Below are 25310 nucleotides of genomic sequence, written 5' to 3' on the forward strand. Positions count from 1 at the left end.
AGCAGAACATGTTGCTGCACACCTCTCTCTTCCAAGGCCCCAGACCAATTACTGAGAAAGATCATTCACTTAAAAGCATAAAATTTCACAGAGCTGAGAAGACACAAGCAGCAGGCAGCCAGACTTCCAGCAACTGCTCCTGCACCCGGAGGCTCCATCCGGGATCCTTTGCACATTCTGTGCCAAGCAGGGACCAAGCCAGCACAACACACTTCAGACTCGCTGCTTAGCCCACCAGTGTTCACACTCTGACAATTCAAAAGCAAGTTTCCAGGAATAAGTAGCGGGGATTTTTGTCACTAGATGGATGGATAACTTTTGTTAGTGATAAACACACCCTGCAAAAAGCCTTATGATAACCAAGGAACAGCTACAGACCCAATTTGTCTGATACATGAAATGCCCTGCATAGCTGGTAATACACCTTACAGAAATACACCTGCCAGAACCCTTGGGTGCATACTAGCAAGCAGGTTGATGAGCCAATGTTTGTTTCATTCTTTTCTCTGCAAGCCATTCCCACAAGGTACTGATTAGGACAACGTCTGTTTGGCTGCAAGATCTAGGAGAAGCTGTTCTAGCTACTCTGACCTCTTGCCCTTTTCTTGGCTCACCTGTGTGCCCATCTGTCAGAACACACGTCAAACTACAGCCTGATGTAATTGGTCATAGCCTTGGAGCAGCTCCTGCTTGTCCATGTCACAACAGCATCTCTTCATGGTAAAGTAGGTCACCAGGAGGCCTTGAACCCTGAGAGGGGCCTCCTTAAATTATGCTTCTTCATCAGAGTAACAAGAGCTTATTCCCCTCAGGATGCTCTAAGGCTCCATTATAACTGAACCCAGGAAGATAATTTCACTATCCAATAGACCGTGGTTTTCACAGACCACAGCAGACACATTTAGGACTTGCTTTTAATCTCTCCCTTCCAAGAGCCAACTGAACACGAGTTCTGTTAAAGTTTCCAAATAACAGGCACGTTGTACAGACACACCTTGCACAGAGTGGGCTGGAACAAACCTGAGATCCACTACCAAGGAGTTTTGATGAACGTGGCAGGCACTCGGCACCCTCTGGCTACCTTGCACATGGCCAAGTGACAAATGCTGTGGTGTCTCTGTAGACCAGCTGTCCTCTCATCACTTTGCAGGGGATGGCTCTGTAGTTGTCACTCAATGAAGATTTTGAATTAATTTTCTGTTTTACACCATTGTGGGGAAAATCAGCATAGCTCAGAGGCATAAGACAATGAATGGTGACTGATGCAGAGGGTGTTTATTTAGGCAAGCAGCTAGAGACAAATCTGGAAGAACTGAACATGCTTCTATTAGCATCATTTGACATTCCCTTCTCCAGCTTTTTCAGTAGATGAGGCCTTTGAGTGCTGGAAATTCTGGGCTTCAGGCACTTGCTTGAATCCAGCCTGCCAGAACACTTACCTGAAGAGTTTCCCTGCCTTCTCTGGTACCTTGTACTCCCCTCATAGATTTTCAAAACCCCTTTTCTGTGACTATTTCACAGACAAAAAGCATGGAACACAAATTGTCAAGAAACACCCTCTGAACCCTTTGTGGAAGGGGTAAGAGGGCTTCTCCTGAATCACTGAAACCCCCTAGGCTGCAGGGCTGTGGCTGCTCTACGATGCCACTCTTCACCCACAGAAGTGACATTCAGAAAGATGGACAACACCAAAGCAGTCAGAGCAGAGAACTCCCAAAACTTCAGTGGTCCCTGGGAGCATTTTTTCTTTCATGAGCAAGCAAGAGAGGCAGCACGATGAACTACAAAGTTAAAGGTAACCCAGAGAAATGTGCCCATACATGAGCAGCACTGGACAGTGCAGGGAATCTGGTCCCTCATTACTCCATTACAGGCAGAGGGAAGGAGTTAAACTTTGAGAAGCATCAAGGCTGCTCATAAGGCACAGAACAGGTCTGGCACAACAGAGTCTAAATCCAACACACATTTACTTCTTATGTATTTCTCTTCCTTCCAAGCAGCCTGAAGGGGAAATGTGTAAATTTAGCCTCTGCTTTCCCTGTTAGAGACATTCCTCCCTCTCGCCCAGTGCACAAATGCAGGCTCCTCCCTGAGGTAGCCAGGCAAGCCAAGCACTGGCTGCACCTGCTTTGCTTTGCAATAAAGCCAGACGAAGCACACTGTCTCCACAAGGAATTCACAGTGGAATAGTTAATGCACCTTAGTTAGCCTGAAGCCAGAAACACTCTTGACTTTTGGAAGACAGATTACAAAGGAACATTTCTTCCTGTTCTACCTCCAGAACGTGAATTATTCTGTTGTGGTCGGACCAGACTTTAGATGCATCAGTTCTGTTCATGTGACAGACCACAAACACTGACATCTCCTCTTCCCATCTTACTTGTCACCAAATCAGATGGGGAATTCCAGCCCTGCCTCATAAAACACAAACTCTTCTCAGGCTGCTGTGCTCTTCTCTGAAGTTTCTACATTCACACACATTTGTCCCCTCCACTCTCATTCCCATCCTGAACAACACAGGTAGCTTTAACATAAAATGGAGAAAGCTAAAAGGTTCAGCTTTCTGCCCAAGGTCACACTGGAAGTCAAGCAATGAGTTTCCTATGGTGAAAACACCTGTCATCATTTCCACCAAGTGGCAATGATTCTCATATGTCAGGATTTCAAGTGACTTTGCTTAATGAAACCAAGCTCTTTTTGGAGTGTTCTGCCTGCCACCACTTTTTACCTTCAGATGTCAGTGTTCTTAGGTGCAGAGCAGAGTACTGTAAACAAAGCTTACTTTCTCTTATTAAGGGAAGACTTGTCTGTTGCTCCATTTGAAAAAATCAACTGGAGGATATTTTTTCATTACAAGGTTTGAAGCTACTGGGCCAAAAGGAGGAGGGAGGGGAAGAATCGTCATCACATTATCTGTATACCCCACTGGCTCACCTCCCAAATGATTTCTTATTCATTCAAGTCCAGCCTTCATTGTACAAAGAGAGGAAACCTAGCTGGGGACTAAGAGAATACAAAACTTAAGAACTTGATAAATGCTTAGCTGTGGAGAACACACATGTGGAGTAGTGGTGCTAGTTACTCATCTTACTACCCATATTAACTGTACTCTGAAAGTTCTGTCCTGAATGGGAACAGTTTCTATTTTTCCTGTGGCACACAGATGTCCCAAGCTCCTCTATGTGGACTGAAGTAAGTACCAAGAGCCATAAATGCTGTAGGCAAAAGCATTTATTTTCCCCAATCCCAGCACAAGCTCATACTCAGACAATCTAAATGACTGAAAGAGGGGAACAGGTTATTTTTCTTCCCTTGCTGCTGCCCACCTCTTGTTCCTACACATCTAAAGCCTGGAAGGAACCTATCAGTCAGCTTCACTTATCAGTCAGGCCACTGGCAGTGGTCAGAGCCCTTCAGAGGCTTGTGCCAAATCCCAGCATCCTATGTGCTCTTTCCCCCATCACTGCCAATTAGTCAAACATCCTATAGAAAGGCCATTTCTGGTGTGCTGACAGCTTCCTCTGTCCAATTCATTCCAGGGTCTACCCATGATCACTGCTTCATTCTCTCCCTCGCTTCACTAACACTTTAGCTGTGCTTGGCCACAACCAAAGACTATTTACTTACGGCCATTTGGAGGCAGTATTCCCACCACTTCCCTCAGTGCTAGCCCACAGTCCTACTCCACTCCAGTTGTAGCTGCATGGAGGTAGCTCACTACAATGGAAGCTAAACAGCCACTTAAACATCTGTTTCAACAAGAAAAGCTTTGTCATCCTACAGCTGTGTGACACCAAGGCATCTGTGAAACAACAGGGTGTAACTGTACTGTGATCCAAGTACAACAGGGATCTCGTGCCCGTGTAACAATGGAACTAAGTGGCTCTTCTTATTGAACTGGTTCTGGGCACACCTGATGAAATTCAGCACCAGAGTGACCACCTTGCACCAAGGCATCAAGGCAATGGCAAAGGAGGGTCCTGGTCTGAACATGAGCCATGGGAACAGTGCACGAGTGACTGACTGTTTTCCAGAAGGGGTAGATCAGTCAAATAGCACAAGGAACAGGAACTGACATGACTTACAAGATCTGAGATAGACAAGGCCTGTCCCAGACCCTCAGAGGTCCAGAAACGAGGATAAATAACAGTATTTCCACCTCCAAAAAAATTACAATGCTTTGTGCTGCCCGGGGGTGAAGCAAGGTGTCTTCAAAGAAGGAAGGTTAGAGGTGGAAAGAGAGAAAGCTGTAAGGACTCCTTAACCCAAACAAGTATTTAGCCAAGAACTTACATGGATTAAAACACAGCAATGGAAGAAAAGGACCTCTACTGTAGAAATCAAGCCTGAACAGAAGTAACAAGACTTTAGAAGATCCATTCAGAGCTGAATCCAGACTCTAGAGCCTGCAAAGCACACGTCCTGCAACTTTACTCAGCTAAATGTTGTGCCAAGAGCAGGCCCGCATGGTGACTTACAGCGTTTGGCTCTTCCTGCATCTGGCTCGGGCACATTCCCCAGAGCCAGCAGTTCATTTGGCTCACTCACACTTCCAGCAGCCTGCCACAATCCAGGTAATCATACATGAGGCCCCCATGCCCTGACAGCAGTACAAAGCTGCCTGGATTCAAAGGACAGGCAGGACAATCAGCAGGAGAGTAAAATAAACTGGCAGGACAGCAGAAACACACAGTTGCAATCCCACACACACCTTCATCACAGGTTACAGCAATCAAGTATGAGCTCCATGGTGACCAAGCCCAGCACAGCAGGGCCACATAAATAGTGCTGTGGAGGACATCACACTTTGCTGATGGTCATAGAAAATCACAAGTGACAACAACAACAGCAGGTGCCAAACACAACATGTATCCCAGTATATAAGTCCTCAACTTCTAAGCACACTGCTTCTGGAAAGGGTAAAACAGAAGTCACAGCAAAGACCTCCAGCTGAATGGCCCAAGCAGCTGCAGGTCTGGCAGAAGGCATGAGAGCAGAGAAAGCCATAGGTCCCCTTGCCTGGGAGGAGAGAGAGGAAGGAAAGGCCTGCTCTGGCTCTCCCATCACCAGGCAAGCTGCCTATTTTCTCAGGATGCCAGGGCAGTACCCAGCCATGTATGTAAGCCTCTAACACAGACAAGAGAGCTGCTGCAGGCAAAAGAAGCAGCTCAGCTCAATGTGGAGGTGTCAGGCCATCTCAGACACAGCAGCCTTTGGCTAGTTCAAGACTGTCATGGATGTAGCTTCCCTTCTAAGCACCTCCCCGATGTCAGGAATTCACCACATTCTCCAAAGTTAAGGAGAGTGGATTTGTACTCACCTGAACTGAAAACTGGGTTTAATCTATCAAATCACAAAACAACAGAAAGAATAGATAAGTATCTTCAGAAGAGGACACGAAAAATGTAAGATTTTTTTTTAATTAATATTTTGCCCAGTGTCACTTTCGAGCTGATCTTGGTTTTCTTCCTTTTCTCTATTACGTACTTCCCATCTTAGGCACTTAAGCTTCCAGCTCTGCTGACCTCACAAGTCGTTCTCACGTCATTCTTGAATCTTCACCGATTTCCCTCTCCTTACAGCTGCCCTCCAGGACTACGAAATCTTGCCAAAATGCACAAGATAAAACACAGTTCTGTTGTCAAGTCAGCCTGTCCTTTTAACATATGGCACACAGAGCTTCGTTTCATCTCAAACTCAAAGCAATGAAGTTTAGCAGTCAGCTCTCATTACAGTATTGCAGAAGGAGAAATTTTAGTCTCATTAGAAAATAGCGTATTGAAATTTCTGTATTAGATTCATGAACACTGGAAGTTACTTAAAAAAAAATAATAAAAATCAAAATCAAAGGCAACAGAAAGATATGTTTCATACAGCCTGAAAGCAGTTCTGCCATTTGTTATAAGCTTTCCAGTAACATAAACATGGCCTTTGAGTTAGCATTTCATTTCAAAACACTTTAGAAATATGTGAGACTGCTTTCTGATTTTTCTGTTCCTGTGGACATTTTTGTTGGAAAAAGTAAATCTGGATATGTATGTTCTCTAGTCAGTGGTCACTTATTCTCTAAAACAAAGGGCAAAAAACCCAAGAGCATTAAAAGATGCTTTTAATTACTTTTACGCTATTGATGAGAATCAAGTATTTATTCCATACTGCATCATTTCTATGTGCCAGGTACTGTACAACTCACCAGGACGTTCTCTTTCAAACTTGTTTAAAAATGCTTTTGTATTTTGACCAAGTTCTCCACCAAGCCCATACAGCAGTTATTAATCAAACGGGGAGAAAATGACATACAATAGAATTATTTTGCTGAAATTCATTACAGCTGTCATTCCTAAAGTTTCCAGGTACTTCCTGAAAACATCTCCTTTGCTCCATTCCAGCGAGATGCAGAGATTGATGAAATACACCTCTGCAAAGCAAACTCCACAGGTAAGCCTTACTCAGATCTTGGCTACAGCTTCACTTAGTCACGAAAGAGAATTTAAGTTAGAACGATTATGCCCAGAAAGATATGGAAAGATGGATTTCTTTTGAAGGCAGTATCCCATATCAAATCTGTTTCCACCTAGAGCACAGCTACTTAGAACATTTTGTTCAAACTGAAAAATTTCCAGCCCTTTGATTACAAAGGCAACCTGCCAAGTAAGAGTATAAAATTAGCACATTAGTGCAGTAGTGTCTTCCTTAGTTTGGATGCAGCTTCAGTGCCTCAACTGCATACCATAGTTTTACCAGGGTAAAACTGAGCTAAGAGTAACTAGATTCATTCTTTTCTACTCCAGAGGCTAAGAATCACTTTTACAGCAGTGAAATACAGATATCAAGCCAAATTATGTCTACTGATGAATGACTAAGAAGAGAGCAGCAGTAAGAGTGCAAAGGCAATCCTAGCACGCCAGGAGAACTCAGCTGCAAGAGCCAACAAGCACCAGGGTAAGCAAGCAGCACCCGACCCTGGTAGCCTTTCCTGCTGCAGGGCGTATTGCAGCACAGGTGTTTCCCACTGTGGCTTACAAGTGCCAAGTCCATTTTTCAAACCCTGGTTGTAACTGCTGCTGACTTTAGAAACATAAGCTATTTTTAAAATGCATCATCAAAAAAAAGGTTAAATACAACCTTTTTCCTTTTATTCTCATGTTTGATAAACACTTCAGCAGGCATCTATCCAACCTAGGCAAGCTCTGGGTGTGCACCTGCCCCAAGCTTTGTCCCAGTCCTGGCTGCATCAATTAAATCCACTGCCTATATTAATATACAAATGATTTCTCCTATCCGTCTCTCTCAGAAACTCCATCACATCTCCTCCTACCCCCCTGCCCAGCAGACACTGAAATAATTTTACAAGCAAAGCTACTGCACTCAGCTGAAACAAAAGGACGGGGCTGCTGCTACAGAGGTATTTCTGTGGGCAGCACAGCAGCCACAGCAGAGGGAGTGATAACCACACAGGACAGCACTCCACCAAACTGAGCTGGAGGTGGCTGGTTCCAAGAGGAGCCCAGTGTAGACTCCCAGAGCCTCTTTCACAAGGGCTCAGGTAAGAGGGGATCAAACAGTCCCCTCCCCAGCAAGTGTCTGAGCAACAAGGACTGTGTCCAAGTCTAACTCTCCAAAAGCTCATTTATTTGCTTTTATGATCTGTAAAAATATTATTAGGGATTCAAGAAGTTCCGTCTTTATTTTTCCTCCATCCTTCCAAATAACTTCAGCAAGATGAGTACAATAAATAACATGAATCTGCCTAACATAACTACTCTCACACACACTTTAAACAGCTTCAGCATTTATAAATGTCTTCTCAATCTACATCCATCCTTTCAAACCAGTAGTGGTCAGTCTCAGATTGCCATCTCCACTCTGCACCAGCACATGGATGTTCCCCAATCACCAGCTGCACCAGACCTCCAAAACTGCAAGACCTCCCAACTGAAATCATCTTTGCATCTGCTCCAGTAGAAAAAGTAATATTTCACCCAAATCTACAAATCCACTGCTAAACCCTTGCCAATGTTCAGCCTGCTGGCAGAATGGCTGGATTTGTGCCTGCCCTGTTTGCACCACAAGGACTGTACCTGACTTGTGTGTGGAGGACAGTTTGCTGTATCACCTGAAATTGCCCAAGAAAAGAAACAGATCCCATGCACTCACAATCCCAGGCAAATCCTGAGGGACAATCATCTTAAAAATCAAACCAAGAGGACTAAAAACCCACCCAAAATATAGAAAGAGCTAGAGCACAATGCAGCAGTTTCCCAGAGAGCAGACCCACTTCTCAGAGCCAGTACACACAGGAAGAAATGATTCGCCAAGCAACTCAGCTCTTGGGCTGAAATCCAGAGGACAGCTCTGAAAAATCATCCTTCCACCACCAAGTTTCCACCAGCAAGCCTCTCTCCCAAGTTATTTGATACTTGCATAAAGCCAAGCAGGAGAAGAGAGGTGATGAGAACTTCAGATGAGATCCAGCTGTACCCTCCCAGCCTCCCCTCAGCACATGCAATGATGAGCCCAAGGCTGAGACTACAGCAAAAAGAAAAGCTCTTGCATGTCCTCACTGTTTGCAGATTTGAGTCAGCCAGCAACCTCCAGGTTTGCTTTACTCGCCAAACAGGCAAGAAGACCTCTCCTCTCTCTCCAGATTCACAGGACAGGCTTCAGAGCTACTCCCAGCAATTCAGCCTCAGTGCCCAGCAGGCAGAGGCCAGCTAAAGGTTCCAGACAAGCACTCAGCCAGCTCCCAGGGCAGCCCTGGCTGAAGGAAAGATCAGCTCTCTCACCTTTCTCACACACCTGTTTGCTCACAGCAGCAACAGTTCAGAAGAGTGGCAGCACTGGCCAAAAAGACAGATACTCCACCAGCTAAAGCTGGGGGGGGAGCATTTGCTCCTACAAGAACAATTGGCTTCTACACGAGAAGCTGAGGCAAAAGTTCTTCAGTGATGAAACAAAAGCCTTAAGGAGTATAAAAAGGCAAAAACATCACTGCTACACAAATGCTTGAAAAGCAGGCAGATACCATGTCCAGAGAGGTATGCAAGTTGTAAAAAAAGTTAAGGGACAGACTCCTGATATATTTTCCCCTCTTACAGGGCAAAAATATAACAAAGTAAAAATCATGACCACTTTCTTACAGCCTGAGAGGGAACTTGGAACAACACAACTACAATGAAGCTCAGACATGGGTGTCTCTCCTGGATGAACAAAGCACCAAGAAAGAGGACTGAGAAGCACAGAGAAGAGCACAGAAATCCAAGCAGGGCTGGGTTGGTAAGAGGGTGGACAGAATCTATAAACTGTACTAAAATACTAATGAAAGTTGGAGAACCACAAATAGCACTTAGGAAACAAAACAAAACAAAACAAAAAAAAAGGGCTGAAACATACTAAAGGAAAGAAATCTTTTCTTACAAGAGTTGACTGCAAAAATGTTTGGGGCAAAACAAGCAAGTAGGCTTTCTCCCCAGAACCAGGTAATTTACAGAAGGACAAACAAGGATAAGGCAGTTTGTTAGGGTGGTCAGAGGGAAAAGGTATAGCAGTGAGCCAAGATGCAAAGAGAAAACAACTTCAAAGCAATTGCTGTGGGAGGTTAAATTAGGTAAGAGTGTATTTTGCTAAGGAAGAAAAAGAGCAGGTGGTAATTGGGAGCATCTCTATAAATGGCCTTATTCCAACAGGAATGACAGTTACTGCAGAGAGAATGTTTATAAAATAAAAAAGATCCATTTAAACCAGTGGCCAGAGCATAACTAATTACTGCTGTGATACAGGAAGCCAACAGCTGCAGGGACAAAGACATGCTGGAGCTCAGCCTTCAAGTAGCACACAGGGGCCATCGCTCCCTGAAAGTTTGGGTCTCCAGTTCCCTTTGGGCCCCCATAATGTGCTACACATCCTTTGTCAGACACTGACAACAAAAATAACATGAGGGAACAGGCTGCCCTTGTTTCTTGAACATAAAATGCTGAAACACAAGCTTGGGACAGAACAACTTATCAACAAGTTAAAAGGTCTGCACCAGCTCACTCAGCACACAGAGCACCTACACTAACAGTGTGCAAAAGCAGTGCAATTTTTGAAGGTGTTTACCTTACCTTAGCCATAATTTTAATTTTTACAGACAGAGTTTAAAAGTGATCTTGCGATATTTTAAGCCCATGACCTTTGTTTAGAGTATACGTCACTTGTAGCAGTACCCATTTTAATGCAGACTAAAACTTTTAGACTGAGTGGCACGATGGTTTTGTATTGGGAGGCACATGGCTTTCCTTCATAGCACTTGGTTTTTCACAAAAGTTGTGTCAAAACCTACCTGTTGAAAGTGCCACCCCCCCAGCCACCACCTACTCATGATTCACATGTACAAGAGGGGTTTCCCCAAAGGTTGGCTGGAGTCAGGGGACTCTTCTGGGGCTGGTTTCATTCTGCCAGTCTAAAGAAAGACCCAGAGTTAGGGGTGAGCCCAGTTGTCTTCCCCCACAGAAGTGGCAGAATATCTGGAGTGGGTTTTTTTTTGTTGTTTTTGTTAAGACTACTTAATCCACACATTGAGCTGGGTCTGCCTAGCAACAAGTTAGAGTTTTAAACTTGTATCATCCTACTTGTGTTCCCATGGCTACTGTCATGAACAGTGTGGTAGCAGCTGCACAAATCAGCACAAGGGTCCCAGGAGGGACATCTTTAAGATTCCCAGACAGAAAACAATACTGAGAAAGTACAAATGCTACACCTGGTTTGCCTGCCTGCCTTCACAGTTCTTTACTCCTCCCAGAAGCATCTACACCAGCTTCCTCCTAAGGATGGAGAGACATCAGCCAAAGGAATAAATGTGCACATTGGTATCACTGATCATTTTACATTCTTTAGAACAAAAAAGCTTGGGTTACAGATGCGACGCTTTTAGCTTCTCACACAGCTGTTAGCAACCTAAATGCAGAACTATGCACAGCTCCAGCCAAGAGCACCTGCTACATGGGGCAGTGGGATCTCAACACGGGGTGGGAGGAGAAAAATTCCCCCCCATCACCATTTACCCAGGACCAAAACTCAAGCCAGTGTTACTGATGAGAACAGGGGATAAGTTCAGACACCCAAAGAAGGTGGGAAGTCAGAGGGAAGAGAAAAAAACTCCTTGCATTTCAATGCAAGTTGCATGTAGAGAATTGCTTCAAAAACAATGCTGTTATGTAGACCAGATTTTCCCAGTCTTGTCAATTCAGTTCTTCCAGACAGAAGGTGATTCCCTACTCAATAGAGGTTTTTCTTAGTCTTTATCCATCTCCAAGCCCCACGTAGAACTAGAATCTCTCTGTACCCTCTCCAGGGACCAGCAGGCATTGTACCCTGCATGCAGCCTTGTTTATACATATTCCTTAGGGATTTCTGAACCCAGAAGCCACAACTACAATTACATGTTTGTTATGTTGTGCTTCTGCATTAGAGTTACAAAGTCTAGAAGGACACCAATTCAAGGTCATGTACACTAGTAATTATTTTCAACACCAAACTTTCAAATCAAAGTCTCTCTATGAACTAAAGCCCAACCAGATAAAACATACAGTCATCTAAAAGTACATGCACAAGCTGTCATGGCAGGTTATCTCAGGTACCTAGAGAGTGCAGAACTGAAAAGCTGCAATAGACAGCCACGTGGCTAGACTCCTCTAATTAGACAACTGCATTGCAAAAGCAAGCTCTCTCAGGTTAATATTTGAAATCCATCCAGGTGAAGAACACAGAGCTAGGGGTGGGGGCAAAACTAAATAACTTTAAGGACAAAAACTCACAAGTTTAAACTCCTACCCCTAAAAGGGCAGGAGGATATGTTTCCAGACACACACCTAGTCACATACACAGAGTACCTATGAGACCCTACTGATGTCCCCTAGACGTACCTGAACAATAGAGGGACAGGGCTGACAGGAGAATAGACTAGAATTGCCTCACGAGAAAGGATTTCTGCAATTTTATCACGCTACCGCAGCCTCCTCCCCCCAGAGAGGCAACATTTACCAATACTTCCTTTATGAAGTTCAAAGAGCAAGCTGCTGCATAAAGCTGAATTTTTGAAGATACTGGGAATGGTAGGGTAAACTCTCTGTTTTCCTCTCGAAACCTGACATGAGTACAGAAAATTTACTGAGTTTGACCTACAATACTTAAAGCCAGTGCTCATGATAACCAGTTGTATTTCAAAACAATGTGAGGAGAACAAAAGCAGCCAAATTCTCAGTATGCTGGAGAAACTTTCACCGCCTTCACTAAGGCTGAACACATCCTCTTGCACTTTCACAAAGCACAATGTCATCAAAACTCTCATATGGAACAATAAATTAAAGGCTTGAAAATTTTAAAGAAAGAGACACCTAATCAAGCATTCCTTAAAAAATGCTTTTTAAGATCAAGTTTGGCTTACAAATCAACTTTGTATTTTCAAGAACTGAATTTCAAAATGCTCTTTCAAGTTTAAACACCTAATGTGGGATTGCTCATCTTGGTATACTGCCAAATCTAAGCCTTAAAAGACAAGGTCACCCAGAGCAGAAAAAGGTACAGACTTCCTAGGAAAGGAGCATATACTAACTACCCCAAAGTCTTCTTTTTTATTTACTCTCTATACTCAGCTACTAGTCACCATGTCTAATCTTACCTTACACTTGGTATGGGTAAGGCAAGCCTTGGCCACAACCAGAAATTGCCCTGTCTGAGGGAAGCAGGGACTAGCACTAACCACAAGCTTCTGAGGAGGCAGATACTTCAGATTTACCTTCCTGGCACATATTAAGGAATTGCATACTGAAGTTACAACACAGTTAAATACATACATATGTCCAGCAGAGCACTGTCACCCATACTACTCTGAAGGTATGTGACAGGGCTGGAGCCCACCATAAGCCGCATTACACAGTGTGCCTTGATCACAGAGGCAAAGATTTCCGAGCTAATTATAATGACTAATCACAGGGAGCTCTAAGCCTTCACTTGGCCAAGTCACAGACCTAACTAGGACTGAAAACAAGAGTTTTAAGAGCACCTCATTAAGCAGCAGGAACCAGCTATGAAGAACAAAGCAGTCACTCTACCTAGTATTAATTCCAGTCCAGCCATTAATACATTTGTCAGTACATGAGACAGCTATTACCTCCACATACAAACACTGCATGTGCCAGGCAGGGAAGGAAGCCACAGGCTTTGGCTACACTGAGATTTGTTTGTTTACAACAGCATTAAGGTTTGAGAAGGATGTTCTTGGTGCTGTTTGAATAATGAGAAAGCTCCAAAGCCATGCCTTGAAAATATGTTTGAGAGGGAGCTGTGCTCACCACTAGAGCCTCTGCACCCCATGACAGGACGAGTGAACAGGCTGGGTGAAAGCTGACTACTGAGCAGTGTAGGCTCAAAAACAGTCTCCCCTCAGGCGAGCAGCCCACAGGTGAAAAAGATATGGCACCAAATCAACAGCTCCACTCCTGCTGAGGTGCCAGAGGTATGGATAACAAAGTTTCCAACTTGAGCACTACTTACCTTTTTCTCCAGGGTGGATTTTTAAAAAGCAAGATAAGCTTAAGGGTCAGCATCTACAAGTCAGCTTCACAGTGCAGTAGCAGGACTGCTGCCTTTCCTGCCCTGGAGATTGGACCAGCAGTATGTACCACTGACAGAAAAAGGCGAGACAGATTCTACACACCAGCACAGTTGCCAGCCCAGCAAGGAGATTGCAGGAGTCACTCTCCCCCTTCCCCAGGGCTGCTGGACATCAGCCTGACCCTTTGATTGTATCCAAATTCCGACAGTGCTGAAACAAAAACTCAAGGCTTTGGCAACAGTTTCTGGTGGAGCAGCTTGAGGTCGAGGACCTTCTCATCTGCTCTGCACTACAGCACATTCACAGAGGCTGTGACCTCTGAGAAGGAGGGCAAGGTAAATATAGCCTATGAGGAAGTATGGCACTGAGCAGACTACAACTAGAGGGGAAAGCTCCTCTTCTCCCATCAGAGTTTAAGAGAAAACCTGTAGTACCTAAATTTTCCACCATCTAATTCTGCAAACACACTCTGTCTGGGGATGACATACATCTCCTCAAACAGCAATGAAAGACCCAAGGTGTGTGTGGTTTACCAAGACACCAGGCAGTCTCTGTCAGTCCAAACATCCTGGGTATTAGGACATTATGGTTTGGTACTTCTGATTAGATCAAACACCCTCTTAACTCTTCCTTCTTTTCCAAAGGGACTGTTGAGCTAAGTGAGTTCCTGCCTGTTGAGTTTAAGGCATAATCATTTGAAGAGATGAGATAGCTTTCCAGGATACCAGTCTTTCCAGTTTCAGAAGTTTGGTTTTGAAATTTCCAGTTGCTTAGATGGAGATCCTGAAGTCTCACCTAAAAAGCACTTTTTTTTTCCTCATCCCTTTTCTGATGAGTCCATTCAGCAAAACACCATTTTCTCTACACCCAGTGTGTACTCAGACGACTTGCAAACTATTAGGACTGGGAGGCATAGGACTAGCTGCAAAGAAAGAACCAGAACAAGAAGGCTGGGAGTTGGATTTGTTAAGTGAAAGTCATAAGGGGGCTTATAATAACCTCTTGTTAAAAGGTTACAGTCCTGATTGTGTAGGTCAATAGGTGTCTCTGCCCAGAATCCCATGAAGCAGCTGATGATACAATCTAATAAAACATGGCCTTTACAACCACCAGAGAAATACGACAGTTCTAGGGGAATCAGACATCTAGGGGCTGTCTCAATATTATCCTTTCAACCTTTGAACCTAAACAGGCAGAGAGTAGGCACATTTTTACAGCCAGAGTTGGATGGATGTATTACTTCCCCCCTCTAGGACACGGTCATGCCACCCCTTCCACACAGTGATCAGGCACTCCAGGTAAGAGACAGCAGTGACTATCTTGGTTGTTTGTTTTTTTTCCAACTCTTCTTATATACAACTACAGTGACAAGATTTCTCACTATAGTGAAAAGAGTTGTTGGTTTTTTTTACTCTTTCATTTTTTGGCAATGCTGAAACAACAGAGTCTTGGTCACAAAAAGGCCTGGAAATACCAACAGTTTGTGCAGAAGCACGCAGAGTACAGCTAACAGTGTGGACCAGAAAACAAGCTCCTCAAGGGTTAGTGACATTCTGGCACTGAGCACCTTCCATAGGCTTTTCTGAACCGAGGGGTGAAAGCACTACAGGTAGATTTCCTTTCACTGTTTTTACTTTTACTGTTACAGTACAAAACCAAAAAGCTGGCAAGGCAGCGACACTGCAAGCAAGGGATTGAATCTCAGAGCTGACATACATCCCAAATTTGCATTTACACAAGACGTTGTTGAGTCAAACCTGCTTTTCCTCATCTATTTCTACTGGAAAGAGCCCCAGAAGCTGCTTTCCAAAGATAACCAACACAACCAATGTCCAAAGATACAAGATGTGACTTGTATTTTTACTGCCATTGCAACAAATAAGGAAATCTAAAGCTGTAATGCTACAAAGGACAAAAAAAAAATTTTATCTGCCTTCAATACGAGTCAAAATTTGGGAGTAACTGTTCTCTTCAGGGAATTATTTAACAGTCCTAAAAATTATGGAAGCTTTAATCATTAGTGAAATTCACTGGCTATGTTAAAGTGCTCACTTAATGTTTTCTTCCTCCTATTTTCAGTGTTCCAATAGCATAAATTAATAAGCAACAAATAAAACAGTCAAGTACAATATCAGTGCTTCCCCATACGAAAGATTTTTATTTAGCTTTAGGATATGCAATGTTTCCTTCCACTGAGTTTTTCCATTAACAGGACATGTGGGTTTCATTTGTATGGATTAAAAGAACCATAACAGTTTGCCTCTTCAAAATCTTCCGTGTCTGTTTCAGAACTCACAAGAAATGCTGACCTACCAATATCAGCCTTTGTTTAACACACACAATTTTGGGATGGCAAATAATTGATTCTAAGCTCTAATAAGAGAAGAAATAGCAGACACAATAGCAATTTTTCACATCACATCTGTGAACTCAAGCCCAAACAGTGAAGTACAGCTGAAGTGCAAGTTTTACTGAGTCTAGTGAGCTCTGGCATGGGATTTTAAGCTCAAGAAGTTTTGCCTATTCTTTTCCCAAGTTGAACTGGCTTGTTTAATACACACAATGCCCCTGCAAAAGCATTGCCTTTACTGTACAGCCACTCTTATTACACAAATGACAATGAAAGTGTAAGTATTGTGACAACAATAATAAAGCTGTAAGTTTCTGAGATAATAAAAGAAGCGGGATCAATGTAGTGAGAACATACTTTCCCAAAACACGGGGAGATTGGGATAGGTAAAAAGGATGGCAACATTAACTTTAGCAAAGAACCTACAGGCTCTGCCAGCTCATGGAATAGGCCTTGCCACTGTAAAGAGACTTAATAAAGGAGCTGTGAGTAAGAACCACCTCCTACAGAGGATTCCAGCCACGAGCATTTTTACAGTTAAAGAATCACATCAGGCCTTTCCTTGGCCATTGCCACAGCAAGTTTTAGCCACAAGGAGTATTATAAACTTACACCAAGGTATTTTAACTTAGAATGTGAACTTGACATTTTCTGGTTTCTGGAACTGTCAATTTCTTTCAGGGATGAAGGAAAAACAAAGCAGCACAACCCTTAACCCTTTTCCTCATACTCTGGTAAAGCAAGGGAGAGACATGAACTTTCTATCCTTCTCCATGCTATCTAAAAAATAAAGTCCCTTCACTTCCTAAACTTAGGCAACCACTGAGAGCACTCTCTTCACTTACAGGCCATACCATGCAAACAGCTTTTTGCTCTTCTCTGACTATTTAACTCATGATACCCAGATTAACATCCCATCACTACTTTGTTCTACCTCTTATCTCCTGCAGGTCCACAGAAAAGGATTTCAGACCTTTCAAAGCTTTCCTAATTTCACTACTCTTTGCAGCAGCTCACATGTGGCTGAGAAGTGAAACAAAATGAAATACTTTCTCTGCCCCCCTGCATGGGACAGAGGAACTGCCACGTAAAATGCTGATGTAAGAATAAAGAGTTACAGATATACTTCAGCCAAACCCGAGGTATAATTGAACATTAAGTTTAAAAAAAAGAAATACACACACAAGGCCTGGTCTGTGCTATTTTCCCCTCAGACACAGTCAGAGCAGCACAAGCACTCTGCATTTTCCCAGCCTTTTCAACCTGAAGGTGAAAGCCTCCACAACTCAACAACAAGCAACTTTCAAGCTTTAGGATCTTTTGTTTAACCAGTCACTAAAATTTTTAGTGAGAAACAGACACAGCATCTGTGCACTCTGATAACACTATTTCATAGATTTAACTTCTGACATTACCAGCGAGACAGGACAACTAAACAGTTTACTCAAAAGGTCTTAGTGCAGCAAGTTAGGCTTATTTAGAGTTTTCCTTCTTAAAGAGGGAAACAAAAGATACATAACAAATGAACTTAATGTAGCTTTTAGCCTCCAGGACCAAGAAGAGATGACAAAATTCAAGGAACAACGTGGCATTGCAAAATGATTCCTGGGTAATTCCACAAGACAGGAAACAAACTCCTCCATAGAGAAGCAGAAAAAAAGTTTACCCCAAACTTCTTAACTAAAAGGTTTACTTTTCAGAAACAAAACCAAAAAAGAAAAACCCAGAGACCAGTAAAGGTGGATCTGATGTTCACTCAGGTCATGAGGAGACTGATCATTTACTTTGGGTGAACCTACTATGAGCTTGCTGTATTACACTGTGTACTCAAACACAATCACCTGCTGATCCCGTGTTAGGGTACAGATTACTCAGGAAAAAAATTTGTTTCTTCAGATCACACACTTCCCCCTCCCTTCCACCCCACACAGCACAGAAAGCAATAAGCTTTGTACAGGTCACTGTATGTCTGTAAGTTTAAACCAGAACAATGTACATCTGAGTACACAGCAGTGAGGAAACAGCTCACAGTATTTCCCCCCCCCTCCACCTATTATTAGAGAAATTAATTGCTCAAAAGAGCATAATTCACCGGGGTGACCATAAAGCCCAAGTATTGTGATACGTGGCTGATAAGTCAGTGTGATGCACGTTGTGTGCTACAGAAATGCTGCGTTTGACCTACAGATTGAGAACCAGTGTCAACTGCTGCCTGGCTAACAGCTCCCCCTTCCTCCCCCTCCCTTCCCCTCCTCTCCCATGTCCACCCTCTTTTTCCTCCTGGTCAAACAAGAAATGGACCTCCCTTGTATCTTATTTTGTCAAGAAAATGAAGAAGGGGAAGGAGCGGGGGAAAATTATTTTGTAAATGAACATAAGTAATTCTGAACTTAAGGAAAAAAAATCCTCTTTGCCCTCCCCCCCACCCTGAGATCTTAACAGTTATGAACAGACATATATATTTAATAATAAAAAAGGCATCCAACATTAGTGCACAGTCTGAGGATGACCCATGACAAATCTTTTTCCTGAGTCCACACAATAGTAACTCTCAGGATTATTCGATAAGGAGACACCGTGCCTTTCCACACCATTCTTTTTGTTTTAGTGCGAGAGGTGCGGAGGATTCAATTAAGTTTGGGCTGGGCAAAGGGACAACTCTAAACGCCAGGATCTCCAGACAGAAGGAGGGCTTTCACCAGCTACAACCTCCACTTACAAAGGAACAATTAAAAAAAAAAAAAAAAAAAAAAAAAAAAAAAAAAAGAAAAAAAGAAAAAAAAGCTTAGATTTCAAACTAAAGAGGTCAACAGCCTGTCTTTCTATACACGGAGATACATCAGTACTACCGTGCTTCCAGCACCTGCCTTTCAGCACAGCTCCAATTCCTTTGTTTGCTCAAAATTTGCTTCCATACCACTTTAAATTAGCTTACAAAGAACCGCAGCAGAATAGCTGGAACGTGAAACAATTTTTTTGTTTGTTTTTGGAGGACACAGGTAACCAGCTTCTTAGGAAGAGAGAAAAATAAAATACAGACCTAAGTCACTTCCAAATACCTTCGAAAAAAATTATAATTATAACTTGATGTCTTCTAGTTCCACCCCTACCACTGAGACCACAGAAACACGAGTTCACGAGAGGGTGGAACAAACAAAAAAAAAGAAAGAAAAATTAAAAAAAAAAAAAAAAAAAGAAAAAAAGAAAAAAAAAAGGAAAAAGAAAAAAAAAAAAAAAAAAAAAAAAGAAAAAAAAAAACCCACCCAACTGCCATCTCCTGCCTCCTCCAGCCCTGCCAGCTTCCCTGTTCCTCCCTGCCTGCAAAGCGCCCTCTGGAAAGCATCGAGACTTCTTTTATCAACCGTGTGCGCTGGGGAAGGGGGGAGGGAGGGGGGTCCTTGTTCTTGCTCTGGCTGTTTGAGAGTGGAATTAAGGGGAGATTATTTTTGGACACGACGAGCGGAACCCGGAGCGGGGGGGGAGGGGGGGTTACCCCCGCACATGGGGAGGGGTCCAGAGCTCTGGATGAGGGGGAGGATTTACCCCCCTTAAAACATAATAAAGACTTACCGGGGTCGAAATCGGGGACCACCGCCTGGTACTGCGGCCCGACCCTCATTCCGCCGCCAGCTGAGGGAGGCAGAGGGAGAAGCGTTACCCGCGTGGGCCCGGGCGGCCCCGGTAACCCCCCCCGCCCCCAGAGAACGCACCCCGCACCCGCTGCTCACCGTGCTCCTCATCGCTGGACGACCCCGAGCTCCCCTCCTCCCAGGAGTTCGCGCTGCTGTTGCCGTTAGGGGCGGCGGATAAACTTTTGCTGCCGCCGTTGTTGTTATTATTCGCCCCGGCGGCGTTCTGGTTCCTGCCCCGCCGCTTCCCCGAGACCTCCGGGCCCTTCTCGATCATGGCTGGCATTTAGGGGAGGAAGGGGAGGGGGGGTGTGGAAAAGAAGGGAAGGGGTGGGGGGAGAAGATCAGAGTTTAAAAACTGCGGGGGGAGGGCAGGGGGGGGCTGTGGGAGGCGCCGAGGGCGGGCGGGAGCCGGGGCGGGCCGGGCCGGTGCGCGGCGGCGGCGGCGCTGCTACATCCCCCACCGCGATCGCCCCGAACTTTGAGGCTCATCCCAGCCCTGCGCTGGGACTCCGCTCAACCTGCGCTGCTGCCCGCGGCCAGCCCCGCCTCCCCCCTCTCCTGCCCCTTCCCATTGGCCGAACCTACATTTTGGGAGGCCATCCCGCCCGCCGATTGGCCGGCGCCGCCTGTCCATCGCGGCGGCCCGGCGCTTCCGTTCGCTGGGCGCGGTAGAGGCGGACCGCGGGCCGTGTGTGTGCGGGCCCCGCGATCTCTCCGCCCAGCGATCCCTCTGCTCCGCGCCGCTCCGCTCCGAGCCCGGCGGGCGGGAGGCGGGGCTGCACCCCCCGCCGGGGAGCCCCTCCCCGGCCGCTCCCCCGGCTCGGCCCCGGTTCCGTCGCCCCGCCGGGAACTCGGACCCGGGAGGAGCGTGGCGAGGGACTACTTTGCCCCCCCCCCACCCGCCTACCCCGTGGCGGAAGGTTACGGCGCGGTTTGAATGGGATTCCATACAAAGCTCAGTCGCCCGGGGGAAAAGCCGAGCCCGGCGGGGTCGGGGGGCTGTGTCCGCTCTGCTCGCGACGGCTCCCGCTGGCAGCAGCGCCGAGAGTCCGACTAGGGGATGGGATGGGGGTCCCGGCAGCCAGGAGTGGCCTGAGGAGAGCAGGGGGCGGCCCGAGCGAAGCGGCGCCGAGTGCGGGACAGCGCCGGGCTCGGGGAGAGCGGGGGAGCGGCCCCTCACACACACGGCCCGCCGTGCCGCCCCCTCAGCAGGGCTGCCCCCGGGGTAGGGCCGCCCGCCGCGGGTCTCGCACCGTGCCCGGAGCCGCCCTCACCCGGGCGCCGCCCCGGGTCCCCTCAAGTAACTCCGCGGCTCCCCCGTGGCCTCTTGTGCCGGGCCGGGGCCGCGCTGGGGGCCGGGCCGCGCACAGACCCCGCGCCCCGCACGCCCGGCGGCTCCACACGCGGGCCCGAGCGGAGCCGGCACCGAGAGCCCTCCGGCACCTCCCGGAGCCCTCCCGGCGGGGCGGCCCCGTCCCACGCTCCGAGCCTTCCCCGGGTGACCCGGCGGCGGGGCCGGGCGGGGAACAAAAGCGGCACCGCGCTCCCTTCCCTTCCCTCGGCACACGAGGCTCTGTCGGGAAAACCCGCACGGTGTGGGGGGAACGGGGCATCAGCCCCGCCGTAGCTAAAATGGGCAGCCCAAGTATAACCGGACCACACGCTGTTATTTGCGGCTCGAACTGCGCGTCGGGCTGGGGCAGCACAATGCGCGGTCATGGAAAGCAGCTTGCGGGGTGTGTCTGCTATTTTCATTCAAATTAACTTCTGTAGCAAGTTGGTTTGTTTTTTTTTTTTTTATTGGCCCGAGCAATTAAAAGTGCCATTTGACTAACAGCGGTTATCTGGTATCAGCCAAACTGTCCCCGGCCACTCCCCGCCTCTCTCTGCCATTTTAATCCAAGAGAATTTGCACAGGGGGAGGGGGAAAGAGCTGCCGGGGGAGAGCCATCGTCTCCAGCCCCGGCCTTATCCTTCCTGCTCTATGCTGTGCCTAAGATTATCAAAATTATTTCCCTTCCAGGGAGTAGTCTGTAAAGGGTCCTGAATATTCACCCAGTATTTTTCTCCATTAAAACTAAGAAAAGAAATACCTCGTTGAGGTGTGTGGTAGTTTGCTTCAGCACACTGTGGTCTTTACAGTATCTCCTTTCCCATCTTCACTCGGTCTGTGTGTTGTGTACATACTGATATGCACTCAGTTTCCTTTGTTAACGCATGCATGTACCTGTGAGTATTTATTCACCCCAGTTATTTACCACTGAAAAAAAATAAGCTCATTTTCACTACATAAAAATGAATACATACATAAAAATAACTTTTTCTAAAATTTATGATGGTGGCTCTTGATCCCACATTCTTCGAAAATATCAGTTCTAAATAAGGGGAGTAATTACTGATGCTCTTAAACCCCAGCACAGACAGCCACAAATATCTCCGATTGCAAAGTGTATTAGTTCTGTAGCAGAGAATACATTTTCATGATAGACAGGAATGCAAACACGGCTGAGTGTTCATTATCCTTCTCCTCTGTATTCGAGGAGTTCTACTTCAGAAATGCAAGGGCAGGAAGGGAACACCTGATCTTTCATTTTGAAATGAGCTTTGAAGGTCCCAGTACTGAAGGAAAAAAAAAAAAAAAAAGCTCACCCAAGACTTAGGCTGAGACATACCTGAACTTGAACTTGAACCTGAGACCACAGATGACATTTGGAAACGTGTGTACAGCTTACGCTGAGACACACACGTGTGCACGGTTCTGCAAATCTGGGCCTAATTTTGGTCTTCCTTCACTTCCTCTTCCTCCCTCCCTCCCTCCTCTCTTCATGGCCATTACCCACTTAGGCCCCAGGATTAAAATCTTAAGTCAATCATCTAAATTATTTACAACACGATTTCCCTCGTTTGAACTGTTGGAAACAACATTCACTGCCAGCACTTCCCCGCAGCGTGCCCGTCCCACAGCCCTGCCCTGCAGCCCCTCCAGGAGAGAGCTTGGGCAGCTCCATCCTGTCACAGTGGGCTGGGGAGCAGCACATCCCCTGTGTCCCCAGTTCGTGGCAGTGCCATCAGGGATGCCAGCCCTGCCTGAGCCATGCCCCAGGTCCATGCTCTGCCCCTCCTGCCCACCCACCAGGCTGCTCCTTGCCCCTGGCAGACGATAAACTGGTGCCCAGGGACAGCAGTGGGACCTCTGTGCCTTGTCCCTTGGCTGCCAAGGGCTGTGTGTGTGTGTGTGTGTGCACTGTGCATGTGTGTGTGTGCCCAGAGCAGGAAGTCTCAGCATTGTCACCGTCACAGCCCCGGTGCACCTGTCACAGCTGTTGTCCCAGGCCAACAACACCCTCTTCATCCACAGCAGGGCTGCTCTTCATTTTCCAGCCTTTCTGCAGAAATTCATGAGCCCTGAATATAACGTCTCTGATGCTGATGGAGCTTTTTTTGTTTCTAATCATTGAGAAGATTCTTCCTGTTTGTTTTGGCTTTCTGAACAGTGGTGTTTGGTTTCTTTATGCTTAAGCTAAAAGGCTGAATTTTTGGGAATGTCCCGAAACAGCACAACAGATTTTGGTGTTGTTCTTGAAGGAAATTTTGAAAAATTGTTTTCTGGCCTTGAAGAAAACTCTTTGCAGAGTGTAGGCAAGTGTCTAAACAGACACTGTACATACATAAAATACAGAATTGCAGTTTTTAGCAGCAACACTGAATGCACTTTATACAGCCTCTAACTTATGACAAAAGAGCAACAAATTCTACTCTGGCTTACAGTACTTGCTCTGGAGAACACCTGTGTTAAAACTTCATTATTTTTAAGTTTTGCAAAGTGGGGAGGAAACCCTTTGAGCACTGACAGCCTCTGGTAGGTACAGGGTATTGTTTACCTGGATGAAAAAAACTTCATTTAGACATGTCAGGCCATGATCCCACACATGACTGCACACACCTGTATGTCCTGCTCAGGCTCCTCAAGAGGCATTTCTTGTATGATCTGCAGCAGACTGAGTTATGTAAAGCACAGATGGTATTTTCCTAGCAGCAGAGCTTGGCTGCAACTTCTGGACAATACTGTAATGTGGTGGTTAACCTGCTCACCTGTTTTTAGATATTAGAGCAAGAAGAGTGGAAAAAAAAGTCTCTTCCATATGAAGACTGTCACTGTTGTGCATATATTGTGGCCTAACAGGTTGGACCAGCCAGGACTGTAATTTTAAAAAATTTCTGGAAATTTGTTTCTCTTTGTTAAGAGGAAAGCACCTCTCCTTGCCAATTTTTAAATGAAAACTTTTCTTATTGTCATTAACCCTGTCAGTCCCACAAGTAAAATACAGATGAAGTAGAAATGCAGCCAGGATGCCCAACAACTGAGCAGCTTTTATCCCCTGGATGAAAAGAAGAGCATCTTCTGCCTCTTTCTTGGCCTCCTTCCTGCCCAGGTGTTTCAAGCCTTTTCCCAGGACAGCAATGCTCATTGTGCATCCTCGGGGCTGCTGGTTCTTGCAATAAAGGATTGGTTACGAGAGTTAAAACCCTTCCCATTAGCTGGAGTTGAAAAAAGGAGCTTTCTCACTTCCTTCATAATGTATTTTCCTTGAAAACAGATGCACTAAAAATGCTTACCCCAGTGAGAATGTGCCTGTGTGTTTACACAAGTATATATATATGTATGTATATACATATAGCTGGTTACCAGAAGTACAAGGACAATTAATCACGCTCTAGACTGATTGTTTTTAATACTGAAATGCTATTAATCAGGAAAATGTTACCCTTTCAACAAGATGTTTATACAATCAACACTATGGGTTGTTTTTTTTCCCCTGGTGTTAAGCTGCCTGCTAATGCAGAGAGGAAATCGGGTTTATTATCTCTTACTTTAGAACTTTGTGCTCCAAGTTCAACAACAATTTTGGCTGGAATTTGGAAGGAATGCACATGAGATGATGCCAGTTTCTCTTAGGCTTCAAGGGGACTTGGGTGTTCAATCCCTAAATCTCTGGAAGCATTTACATGCCTAAAAGACATAAACAGACATGACGTGCAAATTTCAAAAGCACCTCCTTTTGCTAAAAAAAAAAAAAAAAAAAAAAAAAAAAAGAAACTAACCAAAACCCAAGGGGAATATAATTTCATTTTAATGTGACTAAAAGACTTAAAATCTGTCCCTAAATCTCTTGCGGGCCTTTGGAAATTTGTCCTTGGAGCCTTTCAGCCTAAAAGTTGCTTTTAGAGAAGGAATAATATAGTAAATTTTAATCCAAACTTTTATTTCCCACTGGAGAGAATGGCTCATATCCTGTAGTGAGTGGGAGGCCAGCAGAAAAAATCGAGGGGAGGACTGTGGTGGGAGTGAGAGGGTGCAGAGTTAGGGCTGGATCAGCAGTGGGACGCGGCTGCTGGCAGCTGCAGGATCAGGGGAGCCACCGCAGCCTAGGAAACACTGTCTTGGCCTGGAGCAGGGCTCCAGGCTGACCCAGAGGGGAGGCACTAAGAGATGGCCCTGGGAGGAAGAGGATGAGACTGAAATCCTGCACAGGCAGATGCCAGGGAGAGCAGCAGGACGAGAGCACACGACAATCTTGTGGGCAGAGTTGCAGAGAACACCCTGTCCGTCCCCAGCAAAGCAGGGACACAGCCCCCAGTGGGTTTGTTTCAGCATTTGTGCTAGGAGATATTTCACAGCTTGTTTAGCTGATGGGAACAGGAGTCACCCATCTGTACGTGCTGCTGTGACCAC

At 45.6% G+C, this 25310-nt stretch overlaps 1 protein-coding gene across 1 annotated transcript in view; it reads right to left on the reverse strand.

The window, feature by feature from the left end:
• RCOR1 (REST corepressor 1) overlaps window positions 1–19930 on the reverse strand; it is an 83456-nt gene extending 63526 nt beyond the window's left edge. Inside the window, exons 1-2 of the mRNA XM_083862982.1 lie at window positions 19673–19930; window positions 19515–19574 (exon numbers count right to left, since the gene is read on the reverse strand). Of these exons, the coding sequence (XP_083719108.1) occupies window positions 19515–19574; window positions 19673–19859 (247 nt within the window). The 5' untranslated portion in view covers window positions 19860–19930. The remainder of the gene's footprint in view (window positions 1–19514; window positions 19575–19672) is intronic.
• Between the last annotated feature and the right edge of the window lie 5380 nt (window positions 19931–25310).

This window comes from Zosterops lateralis, assembly GCF_965231275.1.
Source record: "Zosterops lateralis genome assembly, chromosome: 6".
NCBI lineage: Eukaryota > Metazoa > Chordata > Aves > Passeriformes > Zosteropidae > Zosterops > Zosterops lateralis.